General features: G+C 39.5%; 1 protein-coding gene across 1 annotated transcript in view; it reads left to right on the forward strand.

Moving 5' to 3' along the window:
• The window catches only part of KIF15 (kinesin family member 15), a 74,750-nt gene that overhangs the window by 17,795 nt on the left and 30,188 nt on the right, over positions 1-26,767 (forward strand). Inside the window, exons 6-15 of the mRNA XM_004277897.4 lie at positions 5,177-5,274; positions 6,627-6,806; positions 17,435-17,644; positions 19,238-19,363; positions 19,530-19,652; positions 21,613-21,736; positions 22,274-22,350; positions 22,573-22,782; positions 23,898-24,075; positions 26,077-26,218. Of these exons, the coding sequence (XP_004277945.1) occupies positions 5,177-5,274; positions 6,627-6,806; positions 17,435-17,644; positions 19,238-19,363; positions 19,530-19,652; positions 21,613-21,736; positions 22,274-22,350; positions 22,573-22,782; positions 23,898-24,075; positions 26,077-26,218 (1,468 nt within the window). The remainder of the gene's footprint in view (positions 1-5,176; positions 5,275-6,626; positions 6,807-17,434; positions 17,645-19,237; positions 19,364-19,529; positions 19,653-21,612; positions 21,737-22,273; positions 22,351-22,572; positions 22,783-23,897; positions 24,076-26,076; positions 26,219-26,767) is intronic.

Raw genomic sequence — 26,767 nt, forward strand, 5'->3', positions numbered from 1 at the left:
TAATTGATTTCCAGTCTCAGAGCGTTGTGGTCAGAAAAGATGCTTGATATGATTTCAGTTTTCTTAAATTTTTCAAGGCTTGATTTGTGACCCAACATGTGATCTGTCCTGGAGAATGTTTCATGTATACCTGAGAAGAAAGTGTATTCTGCCACTTTTGGGTGGAATGTTCTATAAATATCAATTAGATCTATCTAGTCTATTGTGTCATTTAAAGCTTGTGTTTCCTTATTTATTTTCTGTTTGGATGATCTGTCCATTGGTGTAAGTGAGGTGTTAGAAAGTCTCCTACTATTATTGTGTTACTGTCAATTTCTCCTTTCATGGTTGTTAGCATTTGCCTTATGTATTGAGGTGCTCCTCTGCTGGGTGCATAAACATTTTTAATTGTTATATCTTCTTCTTGGATTGATCCTTTGATCATTATGTAGTGTCCCTCCTTATCTCTTGTAACAGTCTTTATTTTAAACTCTATTTTATCTGATACGAGTATTGCACTCCAACTTTCTTATGATTTCCATTTGCATGGAATATCTTTTTCCATCCCTTCACTTTCAGTCTGTATGTGTCCCTAGGTCTGAAGTGGGTCTCTTGTAGACAGCATATATATGGGTCTTGTTTTTGTATCCATTCAGCCAGTCTGTGTCTTTTGGTTGGGGCATTTAATCCATTTACATTCAAGGTTATTATCGATAGGTATGTTTCTATTACCATTTTCTTAATTGTTTTGGGTTTGTTTGTTTTTAACATCTTTACTGGAGTATAATTGCTTTACAATGGTGTGTTAGTTGGGTTTGTTTTTGTGTGTCTTTTTCTTCTCTTGTGTTTCCCACTTAGAGAAGTTTCTTTAGCATTTGTTGTAAAGCTGGTTTGGTGGTACTGAATTCTCTTAGTTTTTGTTTGTCTGAAATGCTTTTGACTTCTCCATCGAATCTGAATGAGATTCTTGCTGGGTAGAATAATCTTGGTTGTAGGTTTTTCTCTTTCATCACTTTAAGTATATCCTGCCACTCCCTTCTGGCCTGCAGAGTTTCTGCTGAAAAATCAGCTGATAACCTTATGGGGATTCCTTTGCATGTTATTTTTTGTTTTTCCCTTGCTGCTTTTAATATTTTTTCTTTGAACTTAGTTTTTGTTAGTTTGATTAATATGTGTTTTGGTGTATTTTTCCTAGGGTTTATCCTGTATGGACTTTCTGTGCTTCCTGGACTTGGGTGACTATTTCCTTTCCCATGTTAGGGAAGTTTTCCATTATCTCTTCAAGTATTTTCTCAGACCCTTTCTTTTTCTCTTCTTCTTCTGGGACCCCTATAATTCGAATGTTGGTGCATTTGGTGTTGTCCCAGAGGTCTCTGAGATTGTCTTCAGTTCTTTTCATTCTTTTCTCTGTATTCTGCTCCTCGGCAGTTATTTCCACCATTTTGTCTTCCAGCTCACTTATTCCTTCTTTTGCCTCAGTTATTGTGTTACTGATTCCTTCTAGTGTATTTTGCATTTCATTTATTGTGTTGTTCGTCTCTGTTTGTTTGTTCTTTAGTTCTTCTAGATCTTTGTTAAACATTTCTTGTATTTTCTCAATCCGTGCTTCCATTCTATATCCGAGATTCTGGATCATCTTTACTATCATTACTCTGAATTCTTTTTCAGATAGATTGCCTATTTCCTCTTCATTTATTTGGTCTTGTAGGTTTTTTTTACCTTCCTCCTTCATCTGTGACATATTTTTTTGCTGTCTCTTTTTTTTTTTTTAATGAGTGGGATTGTGTTCCAGATTTACTGGTTGTTTGGCCTGAGGCTTCCAACACTGGAGTTTGTAGGCTCTTGGGTAGAGCTGGGTCTTGGTGCTGAGATGAGGAACTCTGTGAGACCTCACTCTGATGAATATTCCCTGGGGTCTGAGGTTCTCTATTAGTCCAGTGGTTCAGATTCGGAGCTCCCACCACAGGAGCTTCTGCCCAACTCTGTGCTCACAAATCAAGATCCCACAAGCTGTGTGGGGTGGCAAAGAAAAGAGAACAATAACGAAGTAAAAAATAAAATTAGACTAGGAAACTAATAGATATATTAGAAAGAATGTAAAAATAAAAATATAGATGAATCAACAACTGGAAGGTACGTCAGTACCACAATAGTAAAAAAGAGGAGGAGGGAGAAGAAAAAAGAAAAAAAAAAAGGAGCGGGGGGAAGGCCTTGGCTGTGGAGAGCAGGGCCTAAGCAAGGGTGAGGTTTGGGCGGTGGGTGGGGCCAATGCTCAGCACCCACAGGGCTGGAAAAGGCCCTGGGGGCTGTGGGGGGGTGGGGCTTAGGCTCAAGGACCAGAAGGGGCCCAGGCATGCCCCCCACCCCTGGTCTCAGAGGGCAGGGGACCTCACCTGGGAGCCCAGCAGGCTTCCTGGGCTTGAGTGGGTGGGGCAAGCGCCCTCCTCTCCTCTGCTGCTCCTCCGGTCTGGGGTCTGGGAGGGCCCCTCCTACCTGCCAATCCTGATCTCCCTGTCCTCCCTCCTATACCCCCAGGACCCATGCGGGGTGGGCCTTGGAGGGCAGGAAACTGGTCTGGGAGCTCAGTAGGCTCCCTGGGCCCGAGTGGGCGGGGAAAACACCCTCTGCTTCTCTCCCCTTCCTCCTCGGTGGCCCCTCTCACCTGCCACTCCTGATCTCCCCAGCAGCCCTCCTGTGCCCCCAGAACCCATGTGGCCTGGATGGGACTTTGTGGGGGGGAACTGGCTTGGGAGCTCAGGAGCCTCCCCGACACCAGTGGGCCAGGCGATCGCCCTCTGCTCCTCTCCCACTCTTCCCGGAGAGTCCCTCCCACCTCCCTCTCCTGATCTCCCCAGCCTCAGGGGAGCCGATCCTGTCTGGCCTCCATTTCTCCTCCCCCCTTGGTCCCCCTACATCCTACCGGTTCACTCTGGGATTCCTCCCATCTCTTTGGGGTCAGAGCCCCCCACCAGCGGCTGGCAGGTGCCCTAGTTGTGGGGAGACGCTAACTCTGCGTCTTCCCACACTGCCATCTTAAAGGAGTTCCACATTTTCTATTCTGCTGTTGCTAGACAGTTTTAGAACACATGAATAGTACTGTTATGGACTTTTTTTTCTCGTGTGGGTCTTTTATAGTGCATATCTATTGAACTTTAAACTTCTGGGCATGGACTTGCTGGGTTATAGTATATGTATGTTCAGCTTTAGTAAAAAGGTCATGATGGAGATGCATAGATGTGGAATTTCCCAGTGCTCCACATCCATGTCCACACTTGGTATTGTCCATTTTAAAAATTTTAGTTGTTCTGGAGTATGTATATCTCGTGTTTTTATTTGCACTTGTTTGATGTCCATTGACTACTAAGCACCTTTTATACATTTATTGGACATTTGAATAGCCTCTCTGTAAAATGCCCATTCAAGCTTTTATCTCTTTTTTTAAAATAAATAAATTTATTTATTTATTTATATTTGGCTGCATTGGGTCTTCTTTGCTGTGGGCAAGCTTTCTCTAGTTGCAGTGAGCGGGGGCTGCTTTTCGTTGTAGTGCGCCGGCCTCTCATTGCTGTGGCTTTTCTTGCTGTGGAACATGGGCTGTAGGTGCACGGACTTCAGTAGTTGTGGCATGTGGGCTCAATAGTTGTGGCTCGTGGGCTCTAGAACACAGGCTCAGTAGTTGTGGCGCATGGGCTTAGTTGCTCTGTGTTATATGGAATCCTCCCAGACCAGGGCTTGAACCCGTGTCCCCTGCATTGGCAGGTGGATTCTTAACCACTGCAACACCAGGGAAGTCCCTCAAGCTTTTTTCTTATTTAAAAGTTATCTTGGGCTTCCCTGGTGGCGCAGCGGTTGACAGTCCGCCTGCCAATGCAGGGGACATGGGTTCGTGCCCCAGTCCGGGAAGATCCCACATGCCGCGGAGTTTTCTGTCTGTAGATAATATTCTAATATTATCTGTCCTCTGTGTTCATTTACTTGCATTTCTCTGCCCTGTTTTATGTATTTTTTATTCTTTCTTTTTTAAGGCATAGCACACTGAGATGACAATAATATTTTTAAATTTATTTTCTGTAACTTTCTAGCATACGCCAGCATTTGTTAGTTCCTTTGGTCTCTAAGGCATATATATATTTTAAAAATAAATTTACTTATTGATTGATTGATTTTTGGCTGTGTTGGGTCTTCATTGCTGTGTGTGGGCTTTCTCTAGTTGGGGCGAGCGGGGTGCAACTCTTCGTTGCAGTGCACTGGCTTCTCATTTCGGTGGCTTCTCTTGTTGTGGAGCATGGGCTCTATGCACATGGGCTTCAGTAGTTGTGGCACACGGGCTTAGTTGCTTCTTGGCATGTGGGATCTTCCCGGACCAGGGCTTGAGCCCGTGTCCCCTGCATTGGCATGTAGATTCTTAACCACTGCACCACCAGGGAAGTCCCTCTAAGGCATGTTTAACTAATACATATAGTAACTTTTGGATCTTTTATAGCTTTATAGTTTTTTTTCTGACAGATATAGCTATAGCTTGAATTAGTATCCAAAAAATCCTGCTGTTTACATATCCACTCACATCTCCCCTTTTCCCCAACGTTAACAAAATAGAGATTGGATTGCTCTTCAGTTTTCTGTCTGTACAGAAATCTTGTGAAGAATTCCTATAGTATCTTTCTTACCAGCTTGGCTTTTATTGCCCAATTAACAAAATACTAGCTAATGCTAATTTTTATACCCTGTGAGATAGTTATTACCATTATTCTTTCCATATTATAGTTGAAAACTCCAAGAGATTTAAGTAATTAGCCTGTGGCCCCACAGCCAGTGTATAAAGATCAGCCTAGGAGACAGAATGTCTTATGCAACAGTAAAGTACAATTATTTGTTATTTCTGCTAATTTTGGTACCTGCAGAAGGAAAAGTTTCAAGCTTGGGACTGAGATGGATTTTTTAATTTATCAAACAACAACTACTTTTAAAAATTGCTTAGTGGCTATTGTGGGCCCTTCTCTTCAGTCCCATTGATAGACAGGTTCTATTATGCCATCTGTTACAGACCACGATTTATCTTCTTTGGGGCCTGAAAGAAACTGATTATACAGTTTGTCTTTTCTATATGAATTGCCTTTCAGTGTTGCTGTTTTGAAAGACTCCTGTTAACGAATAAAAATGAACAGCTATATATATATTTTTTTACATTTTTCTTTAGGACCATCTGAATCTGATCATTTTTCTCATAACCTGAGAGGAGTAATTCCACGAAGTTTTGAATATTTGTTTTCCTTAATTGAACGTGAAAAAGAGAAGGTAAAACTTATTGTAAAAATAAAGTGATTCTATGAACTACCTAGTTTTGAGTAGCTAACTACTACTAATTAGCTCATGATACATGGAGGGGCATCACCGGTAGTCTACAGTGTGGATAGGCTAGAGTCATAAAAAAAATCTTTCAATTCTTAAGATTAAGGATTCTGAGTTTATTATTTTCTAAAAGTTTTTAGTCTATAAAACATGCATCATCCATGAACCCACATTGAAAGAAAGAAGAATGTAGTGCTTCGTAGGCTCTCCAATTTTACAAGAGAGAAAGTGTAAAGAAAATCTTAACTGAGGAAAACAAATTCATTAAGCTCCATCACCTACCTACGCCTAGGCTCACAGTTGACTGCAGCTGTCCCTACATCTTCATGACAGCCACTAGTAATGGGCCCATCTGTACCTCCTTTGCAGCACCTGCTACCACCTGACTGTGCTCTCCTTGCTTCACACGTGGTGTGGCTGCATCATCCTAGCGATGTGGCCTTCCATTTTCCATTGGCTCCCAGATTGGGTCATTCTGTTGGTTGTGCGTCTTTAGCTTAGGGAATTCCAGGCTTAAGAGCCATTAGTGTTTTATGTTCTATTACCTATGTGCCAAGGAGTCTGATATATAGCATTGGTTTACCCCTTACTCCTTTGCAGAAACTATGCCTGACCATTGCAGTTAGACACACATATTATGTGCCAGTGAAGTAAGTTTAGTGACGTGCATTTCTGTGGTTAAAAATCCTATAACGAGGCTTTTTAAAGAAAACTTTTATTTGTTTATTTTTTTAAAGAGAGACTTTTAAAATACATTGTTTTCAGTCGTTTGAGGAATATAACACTTGATTCATATATAAGACAGGTGAAAATGGAATTGCTATTTTCATCACAAGGGAAAAAAATTATGTAACTGTGTATGGCGATGGACGTTAACTAGACTTATTGTGATCATTTTGCAATATATACAAATATCACATCATTATACAAATATCAAATAACATTATGTTATACACCTGAAACTAGTATAATGCTGTATATCAATTATACCTCAATTAAACAAAAAATGGAATTGCCTATTTGGAATGCTCAAGTGCCACCTCCCTGTCTTTGTTCTGAGGCACTGGTGGGAACTTTAAGGGCTCCTGGGACCACAGTTCGATGCCACTTTAAAGTGTACTGATGTGCTGAAACTACTAATCTGTATTTTAAACCTGACTTTTAAGTGTCCTGTATTGTGTAAAGGATAATGTTGTAGGAATTTTATATGTTGTGAAGTGAGTGAAAGATGAATGCTCATGAAAGGTAAGGATGAACTCATGAAAAGAACATAGCTACACCAGGCTTCTCTTTTACAGGCTGGAGCTGGAAAGAGTTTTCTTTGTAAGTGTTCCTTTATTGAAATCTACAACGAGCAGATCTATGACCTCCTGGACTCTGCATCGGCTGGACTGTACTTAAGGGAGCATATTAAGAAGGGAGTCTTCGTTGTTGGTGCTGTGGAGCAGGTGGTGACCTCAGCTGCTGAAGCCTATCAGGTACCCTGCCTTGAGCAATTTGATTCATAGGCAACATAGCATGCTGTGACGAGCACCTTGATCTCAAAAAAAGAGAAAGAGTTGAGTTACTAAAAATGTTTTGTGAAGCCATAACCAGAATGTTCATGAGAAGAAATGAAAGAAGGATATGACACTGTTTTATAAATTTCCCCTTAGTTAAAATAGAAGTTTGACCCCTGATTTTGTGTTATTTTGGTGTTGTTCATTCTGGTCATAGACTCCTAAAAACCACCTTACATGTCAATGGGGGACAGTTTGTTAGTGACCATATCCCTTTAGTTGTTCCTCCTGGGAGCTGCCCTTTTTTTGGGGAGGGTTTCTTTAAAGGATATAGAGTTACAGTTTTATTTTATTATTATTTTTTTATTTATTTTATTTTGGCTGTACTGGGTCTTCGTTGCTGCACACGGGCTTTCTCTAGTTGTGGCGAGTAGGGCTACTCTTTGTTGCGGTGCGCGGGCTTCTCATTGCAGTGGCTTCTCGTTGCGGAGCATGGGTTCTAGGCACACGGGCTTCAGTAGTTGTGGCATGCTGGCTCAGTAGTTGTGGCACACGGGCTCAGTAGTCGTGGCACACGGGCTCAGTAGCTGTGGCGCATGGGCTTAGCTGCTCCGCGGCATGTGAGATCTTCCCGGACCAGGGCTCGAACCTGTGTCCCCTGCATTGGCAGGCAGATTCTTAACCACTGCGCCACCAGGGAAGCCTGGAGTTGCCCTTTTGAAGAGCTCCTGGGATCTCTGCCCTTCAAACCAGCTGGCTCTGCTCTCTGTTTTCCACCCTTGTTTATTATTTGTTAGGTGTCAAAAGGCAACCTCTTTTGGCCATTCACCTCAGGACAAAGAAACCTTTTGACAGGAATTTGAAAAATATTCTATTCACGTTTTTTTTTTTTGAATTTTTTTAAATTTATTTTTTTATACAGCAGGTTCTTATTAGTTATCCATTTTATACATATTAGTGTATATATGTCAATCCCAATCTCCCAATTTGTCACACCACCACACACACACACACACCCCGCCACTTCCCCCACCTTGGTGTCCATACGTTTGTTCTCTACATTTGTGTCTCTATTTCTGCCCTGCAAACTGGTTCATCTGTACCATTTTTCTAGGTTCCACATATATGCGTTAATATATAATATTTGTTTTTCTCTTTCTGACTTCACCCTGTATGACAGTCTTTAGATCGATCCACGTCTCTACAAATGACCCAATTTCATTCCTTTTTATGACTGAGTAATATTCCATTGTATAAACGTGACACATCTTTTTTATCTATTGTCTGTCGATGGGCATTTAGGTTGCTTCCATGACCTGGCTATTGTAGATAGTGCTGCAATGAACATTGGAGTGCATGTGTCTTTTTGAATTATGGTTTTCTCTGGGTATATGCCCAGTAGTGGGATTGCTGGGTCATATGGTAATTCTATTTTTAGTTTTTTAAGGAACCTCCATACTGTTCTCCATAGTGGCTGTATCACTTTACATTCCCACCAACAGTGCAATAGGGTTCCCTTTTCTCCACACCCTCTCCAGCATTTGTTGTTTGTAGATTTTCTGATGATGCCCATTCTAACTGGTATGAGGTGATAACTCATTGTAGTTTTGTTTTGCATTTCTCTAATAATTAGTGATGTTGAGCAGCTTCTCATGTACTTCTTGGCCATCTGTATGTCTTCTTTGGAGAAATGTCTATTTAGGTCTTCTGCCCATTTTTGGATTGAGTTGTTTGTTTTTTTAATAATGAGCTGCATGAGCTGTTTATATATTTTGCAGATTAATTCTTTGTCCATTGATTCGTTTGCAAATATTTTCTCCCTTTCTGAGGGTTCTCTTTTCGTCTTACTTGTAGTTTCCTTTGCTTTGCAAAAGCTTTTAAGTTTCATTAGGTCCCATTTGTTTATTTTTGTTTTTATTTCCATTACTCTAGGAGGTGGATCAAAAAAGATCTTGCTGTGATTTATGTCAAAGAGCATTCTTCCTATATTTTCCTCTAAGAGTTTTATAGTGTCCAGTCTTACATTTAGGTCTCTAATCCATTTTGAGTTTTTTTTTATGTATGGTATTAGGGAGTGTTCTAATTTCATTCTTTTACATGTAGCTGTCCAGTTTTCCCAGCACCACTTATTGAAGAGACTGTCTTTTCTCCATTGTATATCCTTGCCTCTTTTGTCATAGATTAGTTGACCATAGGTGTGTGGGTTTATCTCTGGGCTTTCTGTCTTGTTCCATTTATCTATATTTCTGTTTTTGTGCCAATACCATATTGTCTTGATTAGCTTTGTAGTATAATCTGAAGTCAGGGAGTCTGATTCCTCCAGCTCCAATTTTTTCCCTCAAGACTGCTTTGGCTCTTCGGGGTCTTTTGTGTCTCCATACAGATTTTAAGATTTTTTGTTCTAGTTCTGTAAAAAATACCATTGGTAATTTGGTAGGGATTTCATTCAATCTGTAGATTGCTTTGGGCAGTATAGTCATTTTCACAGTATTGATTCTTCCAATCCAAGAACATGGTATATCTCTCCATCTTTAATTTCTTTCATCAGTGTGTTATAGTTTTCTGCATACAGGTCTTTTGTCTCCCTAGGTAGGTTTATTCCTAGGTATTTTATTCTTTTTGTTGCAATGGTAAATGGAAGTGTTTCCTTAATTTCTCTTTCAGATTTTTCACCATTAGTGTATAGGAATGCAGGAGATTTCTGTGCATTAATTTTGTATCCTGCAACTTTACCAAATTCATTGATTAGCTCTAGTAGTTTTCTGGTGGCATCTTTAGGATTCTCTATGTATAGTATCATGTCATCTGCAAGCAGTGACAGTTTCACTTCTTTTCCAATTTGTATTCCTTTTATTTCTTTTTCTTCTCTGATTGCCGTGGCTAGGACTTCCAAAACTATGTTGAATAATAGTGGTGAGAGTGGACATCCTTGTCGTGTTCCTGATCTTAGAGGAAATGCTTTCAGTTTTTCACCATTGAGAATGATGTTTGCTGTGGGTTTTTCATATATGGCCTTTATTATGTTGAGGTAAGTTCCCTCTATGCCTACTTTCTGGAGGGTTTTTTATCATAAATGGGTGTTGAAGTTTGTTGAAAGCCTTTTCTGCATCTATTGAGATGATCATATGGTTTTTATTCTTCAATTTGTTAATACGGTGTATCACATTGATTGATTTGCATATATTGAAGAATCCTTGCATCTCTGGGATGAATCCCACTTGATCATGGTGTATGATTCTTTTAATGTGTTGTTGGATTCTCTTTGCTAGTATTTTGTTGAGGATTTTTGCATCTATATTCATCAGTGATATTGGTCTGTAATTTTCTTTTTTTGTAGTATCTTTGTCTGCTTTTGGTATCAGGGTGATGATGGTGGCCTCATAGAATGAGTTTGGGAGTGTTCCTTCCTCTGCAGTTTTTTGGAAGAGTTTGAGAAGGATGGGTGTTAGCTCTTCTCTAAATGTTTGATAGAATTCGCCTGTGAAGCCATCTGGTCCTGGACTTTTGTTTTTTGGAAGATTTTTAATCACGGTTTCAATTTCATTGCTTGTGATTGGGTCTGTTCATATTTTCTCTTTCTTCCTCTATTCACATTGTATGGATTCTAACCTGGCCAGTTGATTTTAAACAATTTTTTTGTATGTAATATTTGATGCATATACAGTATTGCCACATGCATATAACTTACTAAGCATAATGTTAAAATGAACTTGCAGGACTCCATTAGACAATTTAAAGTTAAATATCACCAATATTATCATTCTACCTGTGTGCTTCTTTCTATCTCATATCTCTGGTTCCTCCCTAAACATAAGCACTGTGCTGAATGTCATCATTTTCTTCTACTTTTAAATCACATATGTATGTATTTCTTAAAATGTTAGTATTGCCTGTTTTTGAGTTTTAAAAAGAGTTATGTATATTGCCTTCTATAACTTTTTTAAAGTCAACACAGTGCATGAAATTCATCTATGTTGCCTTTTTTTCACTGCTGTGTAATCCATTATATGAATATTTATAAATAAATAAATATATATATATATCAGGGTTCATTAATTTATTCTTCCATCTTCAGCAAATCTTTTTCAAACATCTTAAACTGTGACTCTCATAGTAAGAGATAGGTTTTACTTGTGATCCGGGGTATGTATATATGCACATTCAAAACATGTTGAGATTTTGATCAGAGTTGCATTTCAGTTAGAGACCAGTTACAATAGAGTTCATACATGAACATGGTATGTCTCTTCATTTAATTGGGTCTTTAATGTCTTACATTACAATAATTTTCACCATAAAAATCTTACCTTTTTTTTGTTACCTTTATTCTAATATACCTTATATTTTTTATTGCTCTGGTGGGGGATAACTTCTTTTTAAAATTACATGTTGTCGGGCTTCCCTGGTGGCCCAGTGGTTGAGAGTCCGCCTGCCAATGCAAGAGACGCAGGTTTGTGCCCCGGTCCGGGAGGATCCCACATGCCGCGGAGCAGCTGGGCCTGTGGGCCATGGCTGCTGGACCTGTGCGTCCGGAGCCTGTGCTCTGCGGCGGAAGAGGCCGCAGCGGTACTGAAAAAAAAAAAAAAATTACATGTTGTCTGTTATGTATATAAATGCAGGTTTTTTAATAGAATGCTTTTATAATCAGCCACCCTGTTAACTATCTTATAAAATCAAGGATGTGTGTTAAATTTTGTCAGATGCTCTTTCTACCTCTACTGAGATGATCACGTGGTTTTTCTCATTTAACATGTTAACATGATAAAATATTAGATTAGGTTTGTCAGTATTTTGTTTATCATTTTTCATCAGGGCTTAAGATTGAGATAAACTTGTATTTTTCCTTTTTCCTACTTTCCTTGTCTTGCTTTATTACCACCTTTATGTGTTTTCTGGAAATATGTGTGATTAGAATGACCTGTTCTTAAAAAGCATGTAGCACTCATCCCCAAAACATCTGGGCCTTGTGTTTAGTTACATTGATTATTTGTTTATTTATTTATTTGGTAAGAAGAGTTTTAACAACAAATAAAAATTCTTTAATAGACCTATGCAGGCATTTTGGGTCAGAAGTCTTGATAGGTTGCGTGTTCCTAGAAAAATTTTAGTTTCCTCTGAGTTTTCAAATATATTGGCATAAAGCTGTTCCTAGTATTCTCATTTTAAAAATCTTTGCTGTAACTACAATTTTGTTCTCTTTTTGAATAGTTGTGATGGTTTATATGGCCTTACTCTTTAATGTTTTATTTTTATTTTCTTTGGGTTTATCCTACTTTCCTTCCGACTTCTTAAGCTCAATGCTTAGCTCATTTTGGCCTTTCTTTTGTATTTAATGCTATAAATTTACTTAATATTACTTAAAGTTTATAAGTTTTAATATCTTAACTGTCATATAGATCTAAGTATTATTCCATTATTATTTCTTTTTTGACCCATGATTTACTTAGAAATGTGATTTTAAATTCCCCAATTTATGGGAAATTTAAATTTATTTTTCATGTTGATTGTTAATTGCATTGGGATCAGAGAATGTGGTCTTGTGTGATTCCTAGTCTTTGAGATTTATTGAGAAAGTATTTATAGATTAATACAATGGCCAACTTTTATAAGGGTGTGCTTGAGAAGAATGTACATCCTTGGATATAGGGTTTTATATTTTTACAAATTCTTTTTGTCTGTATAATCTATCAATACTTGAGATATATTAATCTCCAACTAAAGTGTTGGTTTTGTCTTGACTTTTGTCTATATACGTAAATATATATGTATACATATATATGTATATATATGTATACAGATATATGTATATATATATGTATACATATATATGTATATATGTATACATATAGAGATAGATTTTTATTAGGAGCATATGCAAGTAGTAGAATTAATATATCTTCCTTTGATTTGAATTCGTAGTTTTGTATTTATATTAACACAGTTTTTTATTTTTTTTTTAATTTTTATTTTTGGCTGTGTTGGGTCTTTATTGCTTTATGCGGGCTTTCTCTAGTTGTGGAGAACGGAAGCTACTCTTCGTTGCGGTGCGCAGGCTTCTCATTGCAGTGGCTTCACTTGTTGTGGAGCATGGGCTCAAGGTGCACGGGCTCAGTAGTTGTGGCATGGAGGCTCTAGAGCGCAGGCTCAGTAGTTGTGGCACATGGGCTTAGTTGTTCCGTGGCATGTGGGATCTTCCCAGACCAGGGCTTGAACCCGTGTCCCCTGCATTGGCAGGCAGATGCTTTTTTTTTCTTTTCTTTTTTTTTTTTTTACGGTACGCGGACCTCTCACTGCTGTGGCCTCTTCTGCTGCAGAGCACAGGCTCTGGACACGCAGGCCCAGCGGCCATGGCTCACGGGCCCAGACACTCCGCGGCATGTGGGACCATCCCGGACTGGGGCACGAACCCGCGCCCCCCGCTTCAGCAGGCGGACCCCCAACCACTGCGCCACCAGGGAAGCCAGCAGGCGGATTCTTATCCACTGCGCCACCAGAGAAGTCCCTAGTCTTCTATTATTAGCACAGTTTTCTATTAACATATTTTGCCTTAAAAATTTATTTTGTCTGATATTGACATACCATTCAGCATTCTTTTGATTAGTTATTTGCCTGGTATATGTTTTCCCATCAGTCCTCTGTGTTTTAATGTTTTAAGTTTTTCTACAAGAAAAACCACGTAGTTATATCTTGCTTTAAAAAAAATTTATTTTTTTGACAGCATCTTACCTATCTTTACATAAGTATGATTGTTGATATTGTTGGACTGGTTTCTACTATCTTTCTTAGTGTTTTGTGTTCTGTTTTATTCAATGCTCTTTCCCCTTTCTTCCTTTCTTTTTAAAAAATATTTATTTATTTATTTGGCTGCGTTGGGTCTTAGTTGCAGTATGCAGGATCTTTAGTTGCGGCATGTGAACCCTTAGCTGCAGCATGTGGGATCTAGTTCCCCAACCAGGGATTGAACCTGGGCCCCATGCATTGGGAGTGTGGAGTCTTCACCACTGGACCATCAGGGAAGTCCCTCTTGCTTCTTTTTAAGATGAGCAATTTTAGGTTAACAGCAAAAGTGAGGGGAATGTACAGTGATTTCTCATATATCCCGTGCTCCCCCAAATGGGTAGCCTTCCCCATTTTAAACATCCCCCACTAAACTGGTTCAATTGATGAACTTACATTGACATATCGTAATCACCCAAAGCCCATAGTTGACATCAGAGTTCACTCTTGGGTTGCCTTTTTGGTTTTGATCCCGTATGCAGCACCATTTGTTTAAAAAAAATTTTCTCATTTGGTTGCCTTTGCACCTTTAAAGAAAATCAATTGACCGTACGTGTATGGGTTTATATCTGACTGTATTCTGTTTCATTGATCTGTGTGTCTCAATCAGTTACCAATACACAACTGTCTTCATATTGATATTGTTGCTCGATATTAGGCAAACCTGAGGATATCATAGGTTTGGTCCCCCCCCACAATAAAGCAAATATTGCAATAAAGTGAGTCACATGAATGTTTTGGTTTCTCAGTGCATATAAAAGCGCTCTTCTGTAGTTTATTAAGTGTGCAATAGCATTATGTCTAAAAAAACAATGTATATACCTTAATTTAAAATATTTTATTGTTAAAAAATGCTAACCATCCTGTGAGCCTTCAGTGAATCATAATCTTTTTGCTGCTGGAAGGTCTTTCCTCAGTGGTGATGGCTGCTGACGGATAGGGATGGTGGTTGCTGAAGGTTGGAATGGATGTTGCAATTTCTTAAGACAACAATGAAGCTTGCTGCATCAGGGGACTCTTACTGTCATGAATGATTTCGCTGCAGCTGTTTGGTACCATTTTACCCATAGTGGAACTTCTTTCAAAATTGGAGTCAGTCCTCTCAAACCTTGCCCCGCTTTATCAACTACGTTTATATAATATTCTAAATCCTCTGTTGTCTTTTCAACAATCTTCACAGCATCTTCGCCAGGAGTAGATTCCATTTCAAGTAACCACTCTCTTTGCTCATCCATAAGAAGCAACCTCTCATCTGTTTTATCAGGAGATTGCAGCCGTTCAGTCACATCTTCAGGCTCCACTTCTAATTCTACTTCTCTTGCTATTCCTACCACATCTGTGTTATTTCCTCCACTGAAGTCTTGGACCCCTCAAAATCACCCGTGAGGGTTGGAATCAGCTTCTTCCAAAGTCCTGTTAATGTTGATATTTTGACCTCTTGCCACGAGTCGTGAATGTTCTTTATGGCATCTAGAGTGGTGAATCCTTTCTAGGAAGTTTTAGTTGACTTTCCTCAGATCCATGAGAGGAATCACTATCCATGGCAGCTTTAGTCTTATGAAGTATATTTCTTCGATAATAAGATTTGAAAGTCAAAATGACTCCTTGATCCATGGGCTGCAGAATGGATGTTGTATTAGCAGCCATGAAAACAACATTAACCTTGTTGTACATCTCCACCAGAGCCCTTGGGTGACCAGGTGTATTGTCAATGAGCAATACTATTTTCAAAGGAATCTTTTTTTCTGAGCAATAGGTCTCAACAGTGACCTTAAAATATTCAGTAAACCATGTTGTAAACAGATGTGCTGTCATCCAGGCTTTGTTGTTCCAGTTACAGAGCATAGGCAGAGTAGATTTAGCATAATTCTTAAGGCTCTAGGAATTTTAGAATGGTAAATGAGCATTGGCTTCAACTTAGTCACCAGCTACATTAGCCCCTAACAAGAGAGTCAGCCTTGCTTGACACAGGGTTGCCACAAACCTTCAATTTGTAACAAACATAATATCTGCAAAGCACAGTAAAATGAGTTAGGCCTGTATTGTTATTGCTGAGAAGTACGTCTTGAGATCAGGTAGAGTAAGTTCTCTAATTTCTTAACAATTAGTTTGGTTATTCTTTAGTCCTTTGCATTTTCATATACTCAGATTTAGTTTGTTAGTTTCTACAGAAAAGACTGCTGGGATTTTTGAGTGGGATTGGGTTGAATCTGTCGATCAATTTGTGGAGAATTAATATCTTAATATTGAGTCTTCCAATCCATGAGTATTCACCAAATAGTTCTGTGTTTTGTTTTTGATTTTTGTTTGTATTTGGCCTTTGCATAAGTATTTAAATAAGCAGACTTCTATTTGCTTTTTCACCTTATATTGCACAAATGATAGCATATTTTACACTTGCTTTTTTAAAATTTTTATTTATTTTTATTTTTATAAATTTATTTATTTATTTTTGGCGGTGTTGGGTCTTCGTTGCTGTGCATGGGCTTTCTCTAGTTGAGGCGAGTAGGCGCTACTCTTTGTTGAGGTGCACAGCCTCCTCATTGCAGTGGCTTCTCTTGTTGCAGAGCACGGGCTCTAGACACGTGGGCTTCAGTAGTTGTTGCACATGGGCTCAGTAGTTGTGGCTCGCGGGCTCTAGAGCGCAGGCTTAGTAGTTGTGGCACACATGCTTAGTTGCTCCGCGGCATGTGGGATCTTCCCGGACCAGGGTTCGAATCCGTGTCCCCGTCATTGGCAGGCGGATTCTTAACCACGGCACCACCAGGGAAGCCCTGCACTTGCTTTTTTAAGCTAATAGTATTTTGAAATTTGTCCCATGTTTGAGGATCTCTCTTTCTCTTTGCAGCTGTATGAATGTATCATTATCTACTATTTAATATACAGTATTTAGTGTTGTGAAAAGGAAGCATGAACTACTAACCAAAAAAATAAAGATATAAACAATTTCATTTTTATGCTATGGCTGGTTAATAGAGAGGGTTATAACAGCTCCATTTATTGAGTGTATGTGCTAAGCCCTGTGCTAACTTCTTTTGTATACGTTATTTCATTTAATTTTTTATCTACTTTTTGAGATAAGCTACTGATTTCTTCATTTTATCCAATACATATTATGACCATGCCACTCAAGAATGTAGTTCTCAGACTATGGGTGTCACATAGGAGGTTGTTAGAAATGCAGAATCTCAGTCTCTACCTCACGTCTGCTGAGTCAGAATCTGAAATTTAGCCAGATCCTAGCTGATTAGCATTCATATTACAGTTTGAGATGTTTTGCCCTGTGAGGTAGGTACCCATATTCCCATCATACAAATATGGGACTGAGCCTTGAAAAGGTCAACTGGCCCCCAGACCACACAACTGGTAGATAGTGGAGCCAAGAGTTGAACTCATGTTCATCCTATTCTAGAGTCTGCAGTCTGAACCTTCATGTATCTGCTTGCCACAGGGAATAGGGAGGGAAAACAAATACTTTGTAGACCAAAAGAGCTAATAAAACTTTGGGCTTGAAGGTAATTTTAAGATTTATTTTATCTAACTTTCTCATAGTCTCGGTAAAGAAGAGGGTTCAGAGAGATTTTGCGATTTGCATTGAGTTAATACAAATAGAGAAATGGCAAAACCCATTCTAGATCCTATGCCTTCTGATTTCCTGCTTGTTTTCTTTCATGACATGGAGAAGAATCAAAAAAGGAAAGGGAAAGGAAAATAATTTGAGTGTATTCCTCATTAGATAGTCTCTCACCACTCTTTGCAAATTTCCTACTGATGTTCGTGGCTGTTGTGACCACTTGGAAGTCGTGATAACGTATTTTCCTTTTGCCTAGGTGTTGTCTGGAGGGTGGAGAAACAGACGTGTGGCATCAACATCAATGAATAGAGAATCCTCTAGGTCTCATGCAGTCTTTACAATTACAATAGAGTCGATGGAGAAAAGCCATGAAACTGTGAACATACGGACCTCCCTTCTCAATCTGGTGGATTTAGCAGGATCTGAAAGGCAAAAAGATACCCATGCAGAAGGGATGAGATTGAAGGTAAGAATGGAATTATGGTCTTCAATTCTTGACTGAATTATTACTAGAAGTCAATACCAAGCTAAGTGTTTTGAGGGCTACAAAGGGTTAAGAAATTTTTGTTGTGGGGTAGGGACAGTAAACATACATGGGATGTGACAAGTGTCAGTAGCAAGAGTATTTGAATTCATGCCAAAAGGGGTGATACTATGAGTGGTAGCAGGGGTCAGGGGAAGAAGGGTGTGACATGGCCTGCTTGGGGGAAGCATGGCAAAGTAGTTCTTGAGTTAAGGGTTAAGGACCTCGTTCTAGGCTAAGGTATTACCAGAAGTTCTTGCTAATATGTATTGCTAATGTGTATATGTATATGTATGGTAATATGTACTGTCAATAAAATGTGTGTGGCGGTCCAGTGGTTAGGATTTCGCTCTTCCAATGCAAGGGACACAGGTTCAATCCTTGGTCAGGGAACTAAGATCCCACATGCCCTGCGGACAAAATAAATAAATAAATAAAATGTGTGTGGATTCTACAGTTTAGAATATATAAGGGCGGGGGGGGGGAGAAGAGTCAGAAATGGTAAAGGAGAGGGTCTTGTTTGCCTTAAAAGTGAGGGTTTGAGCTGCTTGAGCTCTCAGGCAGTTTCAGTCTGTCTCACATTCGTGTTTCTATGGGGACATGAAGCAAAGAAAAATAGCATAAGTTCAGAATAGGACATATGCTGGACCCATTCTAAATGCTTTATATATATTAGCTATTTAACCGTCCCAACAACTCTGGGAAGTGATCCTATTATCCTTTCTATTTTGAAGAAACTGGAGGAAATTTTCCAGGGGTACATGGCTAAGAGTCGCTGAGATTCAAATGGTAATCCAGCTCCACAGACAGGGCTGTCAACTGTGACCCTAAACCACCTTTCTGAATGGTAACAGATAGTGGCAACTCCGAACTCATCACATCTTGCTTAATAATTTCTATTCCTCCTCTCTTTTTTTCTATTCTCCCACTTCTGCAGACCCAGTTATCGAAATATGCTCCCTACGGTAAAAATCCAGTGTAACACGTTTAACCCAAACATTTTTCTTTTCTCCTGAAACCAGTCTTTTAAAGGGGTTTTATTATACATTACATTGTAGAATTAGACTGAATGTTCTCTTGTAATATGTTCATTGGTGGCTTTGTGGGACATGGGAGTGGGTTATTAGTTTCCATACCCTTATAACGTAGCAAACATTTTAACATAAAAGGATTGAAAAATATGCCTATTAATGCACTGCAACTTTTTTTCCTCTGTTCTCTTCTAGATTTTATCCCTACCTATAGGTCAGTTTAAAACTATTACAATTATGAGGTGACATTGATATTTTTTTCCTTCACGTGATTTTTGTGTTTGTGTTTGAATAGTACTAAAATTTCAGTGTGTGCTTTGAATAGGAAAAGGTTAGTGGACAGTTGAGGACATCTTTTTGCTGAGAAGTTAGTTACCTTAACTAATATTGTCCCTGTCTTGCCTTTCCATTCAAAATTGCCACCCTGCTAGGTATATTTTAATTCAAAATACTAAAAAGACACCAGTGCACCTCAATTTTTTGTTCTTTTTCCCAAACGCCCTAGGAAGCAGGTAACATAAACCGATCGTTGAGCTGCCTGGGCCAGGTGATTACTGCGCTTGTCGATGTGGGTAATGGAAAACAGAGACACGTTTGCTACAGAGACTCCAAACTTACCTTCTTACTCCGGGTAAAGTAGATCATTGGGTTCCTGGGCCCCTGTTTTGGTTATGCTCGCTATGGTTGGTAGTCGGATAATCTCTCAGCCTTGGTGCTAATAGTATACATTTTCTTTGCTTAAAAAACATCTTGTGGTTTCTCCCCTGAAAATTTGTACCATTCATATCATTAAACAGGATTCCCTTGGAGGTAATGCCAAAACAGCCATAATTGCAAATGTTCATCCTGGATCTAGGTGTTTTGGGGAAACCCTATCAACGCTTAATTTTGCCCAAAGAGCCAAGCTGATTAAAAATAAGGTAAAATACTGAGTATGCTTAAGTAAATTAGAAGAATATTTAAGCTTGCAGTATCTCACTTTTGTGATTGCCCTCATATTAACATTAGCTTTTAGTTATTGTATTTCTCTGTTGCGAAAGCCTAACTCTAAGCAGCGTTTCTATTTTATCTTTCCGAGACTTCTATATCGCTCATGTAATTTGAGACTAGAATAGGTCTTGTGGTCATTATTGTTTGGCTAGTTTTCTCTGAAGGGAAGGCAAAGTTTTTCTTTTGTAATTGGGCTGGAGACTAAATTTATTTACCTAAACCACGCTATCGGAGCTGGGTGCTGGGAGCAGGAGGATCCGCTATGAACGTAATTTGATGCTATTGACCAACTTTGTCTTTCAAGTTGTCTGTAACTCTAAGGATTCCTCATTTTTCTTTATATACAAGAAGTTTCCTTGATACTTGTGTACACCAGTGGTCAGAAAACTTCCTGTAAAGGGCCCAAGAGGTAAATAATTTCGGCTTCTTGGACCATATGGTCTCTGTCCCAACCACTCAGCTCTGCCTTTGTAGTGAGAAAGCAGCTGTAGATGATATGTAAACATATGGGCATGGCTGTGTTCAAGCAGCGCTTCGCCAACCCCTGGTGCAGACTGTCAAAAGACCAAGGAGTTCCCCACTTGCTTTGGAGAGGTTGGAGGGCTCTTTGGTTCTAGACAAAAGATCAAAGGGCATAAATTGGCAAATTAATTTCCTTTCTCTTTCAAAGGAGAAAGTGGTCATTGTTACCTCCCAAAATAGACTCCCTGGTGATCTTACCATGGTAAAAGCAAAGAGGTCCATGTTGCCTCTTCCTTTGGGTAAGGCAGAAGAGTATAGGTCTGGTTATTCATTCATTTTATTGGAGTATGAACCCCCTGTGGGATATTTGTAATATGAGGAGGAAAATCATTAGAGCTTCCTGACCCTATCTCTTGGGACTTACTAGAAGATTTTGGAGAGTGGAGAACTGCAGGGATAATTAGAATTATGTCACCGATGTGACAGTGATGTCACAGTGTATAGGAATGCCTTTTAATGAGGCTGTCCATAAGAATCAAAAATAACTAGAAATGGCTTCTTAACACATGAAATAACAAAACCAGGAGCCTTATACTAGTCCCTGCCAATGGTGAGTCCTCTGCTGCAGCCTACCAAGGGAAAGTGGCTCGGATGTCTGGAATTTGTTTAAGGGTGAACAGTCCTTCCCAGTGGGCAGACCCAGCTACAGACAGGAACATGGGGACCTTGGGGCTGTCAGAGGTTTCTCCCTCACTCTGGAGTATTGGGTGTTTGATTTGGTTGGTTCTCAGCTCTTGACTCTTGTTATCACCCTCTAGGTTTTGTGAGACTTTATGAACTTCTTAGAAGTCATCTCAAATAAGACATTTCTTTAAAACAGCCTTTAGTTTGATAATAAAACAGAAATGGAGTTGTCAAACCAACTCTCCCTTCCAGGAGACTGTTAGGAAATACAGGGTTGGATTTTTCTGGAGACGGTGGTTTCTTCCAAGCCAGTGGAGCTCAGGTCATCTCTGCAGTTCCTTACACCTCTTAAGGGAGTGAAGACAGGGGGAGGTGACACTCATGGAGGTATTTGCTTTTCATGGGGTGGGGTTATCTCAGGAAGAAGCCAGTGTTAGATGAATATACATTGATCCCAGAGGTGACCCAGCCCAGCAGGGCCCAGGGCTAGTCAACAGAGCAGAGACCTAAGTGGGGGCTTGGGGAGGGGAGGGGAAAGAGTCTCTGGCTCTTGGTGTGAAGGCAGAGGGGAAGGAAGCTCCCTCCGCACTGCAGCACACTGATTTTGGAGGCCTTTGGACTGTTTGTGAGATGCAAGTGCAGTTTTGTTTGGTCTTCGTCAGTCCAAATCATACAAACAAATATAAACACGAGACTGTATGACTCAGCATTCTTTTAATGCTTTTTAAAAAAATTCTTGAACAGGCAGTGGTAAATGAAGACACGCAAGGAAATGTGACCCAGCTCCAAGCTGAAGTGAAGAGGCTCAAAGAGCAGCTGGCCCAGCTTACTGCAGGGCAGATACTACCAGAAAGCTTTCGGACCGGAGGTACGACGAGTGCGGTGTCCTCTAACCTGAGGAAATCCAGGTGTGGGTATTAGTATGAGAGCCCTCCAGTGACAGGCACAACACAGTAAGGCTACCCAGATTTCCCACAAGTGTCTGTTCCTGTTTATTTCACCTACATAGGAACATGGTACTTTGTAACCAGACACAGTTACCACAGGTACTGATTTCTGTGAGATGTGGGAAGGGGGAGTAGAAATAATTTTGAATAATTTATCCCTAATAAGTGCTAAAAAGAGATACTAGTAAATTTCATTTAGATCCACTTCCAAGATTCTGTCATATGTAATCTTTATATGTTTACTAAATTGGATATGAGAGACTTACTTTTCTTCAAAGAATAGGTAATTTGTAGACTGGGTTAATTTGAAATTCATGATCTGGTGATGAGAGTCTGATTCTTTAAGACGAATTGAGAGCAGTCAATCAAAGGCTATTTTAGCTCATTTCTTGTTCTTAAAATTTGGGAGATAAAACATTTTTCCTCTTTCCTTTTCTTTCTTACTGGACCCGTTACAGGCAAAGACGAGACTGACTACATGAAGTATTTCCGAGAGGCAATGTTATTTTTTAAGAAATCTGAACAGGAAAAGAAGGTAGGAAACTGAATTAGTAAAAGGGGATTCAAGATATTTTAGGCTTTCACTATGAGGAGCTTTTCCGAGTGAAATAAATGGCACAAGTAAATACAACGAAGACTGAAAAACCTAATTTTGCCTTTGAGATTAAATGTGAAGTTAGTGTTTATTGCTTGTTTTGTGAAAATTTAGGGAAGCCCAGTTATTTTTTATGTTTAACCAAATTATGAATTTCTTAAGTCTTTGGTAGAAAAAGTTAGCCAATTGGAAGACCTCACCCTCAAAAAAGAAAAATTTATTCAATCTAATAAAATGATCGTGAAATTCCGAGAGGATCAAATAATGCGCCTGGAGAAGCTCCACAAGGAATCCCGGGGAAGTTTTCTGCCCGAGGAGCAGGATCTTTTGCTGTCGGAATTGAGGGATGAGATTCAAACTCTGCGAGAACAAGTGAGTACATGACATTCGCAGTAACTGTAAAACTAAAAGAAGTTCAAGGCAAGTATGAATCAGTCACCAAGTTGGTCAGTAAATTTTTGTAATTTAATACAAGAGAAAGTGTTTTTTGTTTTGTTTTGTTTTGTTTTCTTGCGGTACGCGGGCCTCTCACTGCTGTGGCCTCTCCCGCTGTGGAGCACAGGCTCCAGACGCAGGCTCAGCGGCCATGGCTCACGGGCCCAGTCGTTCCGCGGCATGTGGGATCTTCCCGGACTGGGGCACGAACCCATGTCTCCTGCATCGGCAGGTGGACTCTGAACCACTGCGCCACCAGGGAAGCCCAAGAAAGTGTTTTAAATGAATTCAACTGACAGTATGATTGCATAATGTGCCCCCCCCCAACAATTTTCTAAACTAGTAAAACCTGAAGGGAGAAGGGAGGATGTGGTGGTGGTGTCACTGCCCTGGCAGTTAGCCCCAGCAGGCCAAGCACACTTCCTCCCAGTGGGCACCTAGGGTTATCGGAGCCGGTAGTCTCTTCACAGCTGAGCCCTTTGAAGTGTTGTTGTTTTCCCTTTTCCCTGAGAATCTGGATAGTTGACACAGGCACGTAATTAAAAAACGGGATAATCTCTCACCAGAGGGGATATCTTTTGAGAGTTTTTCTGCATTTTCCAACTAATATTGATAGATGTTTTTACTTTTATCCCTTTTGTGCACAGAAGACAGCATACACACTTTTCTGTACCTTGCCCTTTTCATTTAATGTGTCTTTGGGGGGCATTCCACCCTGGTCAGTAGAGAGTTTCCTAATTCTTTTCAGTGTGTTAATTCAAGCCGTCTACTTTGCAGGAAGAGCCTGCCACAATGTGCACCCTGTGCTTATCACCGCAGGTGCCTGGGTGAACGTTTCAGGGGTAGACGGGGAAGTTTCGAGTTTCCAGACCCGAATGTAGAGTTCAGAGTTGTAGGATATGCACGTATTCAGTCTGATGGTAAAAGCTGAAGTGCTCCCCACCCCCGCAGTGCCTGCGGCGTCCACAGTGTTTGCTGTTGGCTTTCAGAAAGACTTGTTCACTAAGGTCATGTTTGTAAATACGTAGGTCTCTAATTCTTCCATGTGACAGGTAGAGCACCACCCCAGAGTTGCAAAATATGCTATGGAAAATCATTCCCTCAGGGAGGAGAACAGAAGACTGAAATTGTCACAGCCTGTGAAAAGAGCCCACGAAATGGATGCCCAGACCATCGCAATCCTGGAAAAAGCTTTCTTTGAAGTATCTGGCACAGAGAAAAATGACAAAAGTAAGACGTGATAGTTGTAAACATGCCTTCTAGGGGCGAGGGGACTGTTTAAAAGGGCATCTATATTGCCTTGCATTGAGGGTTTTCATTTTAGCCTCTAGACCTGGTGTACAAACTTCTTATATACATACTTATTCTTTATGAAGGCTAATAGATACCCATTAGCAAAGGAATACTCAGAGTATCTCTGTCTTACAGATAAAAGATTGATTCAGATATTACTTTACACTTTTATTAAATGGAATTTTCCTATTTTAAGTATTTGAAATGAAAAGTACTTAACTAATGACAACATGAATGAGTGTAGAGTTGAGATATTTATTCACCTGACGAACATCTGTACAGTGTGAGAGATGTCAGAGTGATCAGACTCACGGTCCAGCCAGCACAGTGATTGGTCCTGATGTCATGGTTGCGGGTCATGCTTGCCAGTGTACGTTCTGCTCTACATTAGTTCTGTAAGTTTACTGTTACTCTCTGAAAAGTGGTTTAGTTACTGATGTGATTTACACGCGTGGCAGCTATTGGTGTTAATGCTCTGGGATTTGGTAACAAAGTCTATGTTTGCTCCATTCTTAGAGTGAATATCTTCATGGTCTTTTATCACACTCTGTTTCAGCCTTTGTTTCTCTTTAGGTTGAAATTGAGATCGTTCTAATCTTTTTATACTGCAATGATAAAGGAAAAAAATACTTTTTAAATTTCCTTTTCCAAGCCTTCTTCCATTCTGTTATGAATTAACAAAAGAATAAAATTCATAGAATATGGGTTGTAGAGAGACCACAATTTTAGATGCAAAGTTAAAATCAGGTTTTCTATATTAACTATTTTTTCCTACAATGCTCTGTATTTTGTTGGCCATTTTCCCCTCAGTAGTACCTTAACTTACTATCTTTGAAAGATACTAATGGTAATTTCTGGACCTCACCAACTTCTAAACATACATCATTCTCTAAACAATTTCTTTTTTAATAAGCAGTTTGGGTATTTACTTCAATCTTTCTTCTTTTTTTTAAACATATTTATTTTATTAATTTATTTTCCTTATTTTTTTTTGGCTGCATCGGGTCTTACTTGCGGCACATGGGTTCTTTGTTGAGGCATCTCTGTTGAAGCATGCAGGATCTTTTCATTACAGTGTGCAGTCTGCTCGGGTTTCTGTCTAGCTGTGGCACATGGTCTTCTCTCTGGTTGTGGCATGCAGGTTTTCTCTCTCTAGTTGTGGTGCACAGACTCCAGGGCTCGTGGGTCCTGTAGTTGTGGCACGTGGGCTCCAGAGCACGTGGGCTCCTCTGTAGTTTGCGGCAGGCGGGCTTTCATTGAGGTGCACGAGCTCAATAGTTGTGGTGCACGGGCTTAGTTGCTCCACGGCATGTGAGATCTTAGTTGCCCGGACAGGGATCGAACCCGAACCCACGTCCCCTGCATTGGAAAGCTGATTCTTTACCACTGGACCACCAGGGAAGTCCCTCTCTAAACATTTTTACATGTTATTTCCCATACTGAAACTCAGTGGCACTCTTTTCAACAAAATCAGCCTTTTAAGCAATCCCTGAAAATTAATATATTCTACCTGGTAGATGATACCAAGTTCTTTCAGTTGGCTGCCATTGCTATTTGTTTCTTTTGCTAAAAATTCATTGACCGTTGGCACTAATTCCTGCAAGATTCAGTTGGTGATGTTTCTCTGTCCAGCAGTGTGGGTGTTATACTTCAGTCATTGTTTGCTCTTTTCACTTAATGGAAAAGGTGTTGGCTTAAATATGCCCCATCATCCTGTGGCTTCACAGCCTTTCAGAAACAACTTCTGATACTCTTTGATGCACTGGGTTGTGTCTTACGTCTCCTCTTGAGTTACAGGCTCTTGAATTTTAGGGTCCACTTTCCAGTGATTTCTCTTTTTTCCTCCTTGTGCTTCAAAATTGATACCTGGCAAAGAACTTAGAATATGTATTCTGTTATTTTTCTCTTTCAAAGACCAGGTTGTTTCCTTATTATCAGGTCAGCAAAGATTCTCTCCTAAAGCTCCGAAAGAGCCATGTTCGTTAGCAAACACTGAGAAGTTAAAAGCACAACTCCTGCAAGTTCAGACAGAGCTGAATAATTCAAAGCAAGAATATGAAGAATTCAAAGAACTAACTAGGTAAAGTATAAATACACATTCATGCTTACTATTTCTGATCTTTTAGTGTTGGTTTGTTTTGGTGTTTAGCATTGATGATTTAATTGAGCATTTACCTTAAATATTCTAATATAGTAGCTAACTTGTTTTGACATGAAGGAAAAGGGCTTGCATCTAGCTCTTTTTCTTTACTCATTTTTAAAAAGTGAGGTACAGTTGACATAAACTTCTAGTCTTTAATAAGATATTCAATGAACTAGATGATACAGATGTTTTAAGGGATATACCTATTGAGATGAGTATCTGTTAAAGTTACTTGTAAATTCTTTATCTGGCCAGCAAATTTAAATCACCACTGCTATGAATTAGATCAGGATTTTTAGAAATTACAGGTTTGTTAATACTCTTTTTTTTTGACATTCAAGTTCTATGCAGTTATTTATTTTTTTATTAAATTTTTCCTGTTAATATTCTCACTTGATATTCTTTGTAAAAGAAAACAAAGATAAACCACATTCATATTATAACTAAGATTAATCCTATTCTAAAATATATAGAAATGTTTGTTTT

Source organism: Orcinus orca, chromosome 10, assembly GCF_937001465.1.
Source record: "Orcinus orca chromosome 10, mOrcOrc1.1, whole genome shotgun sequence".
NCBI lineage: Eukaryota > Metazoa > Chordata > Mammalia > Artiodactyla > Delphinidae > Orcinus > Orcinus orca.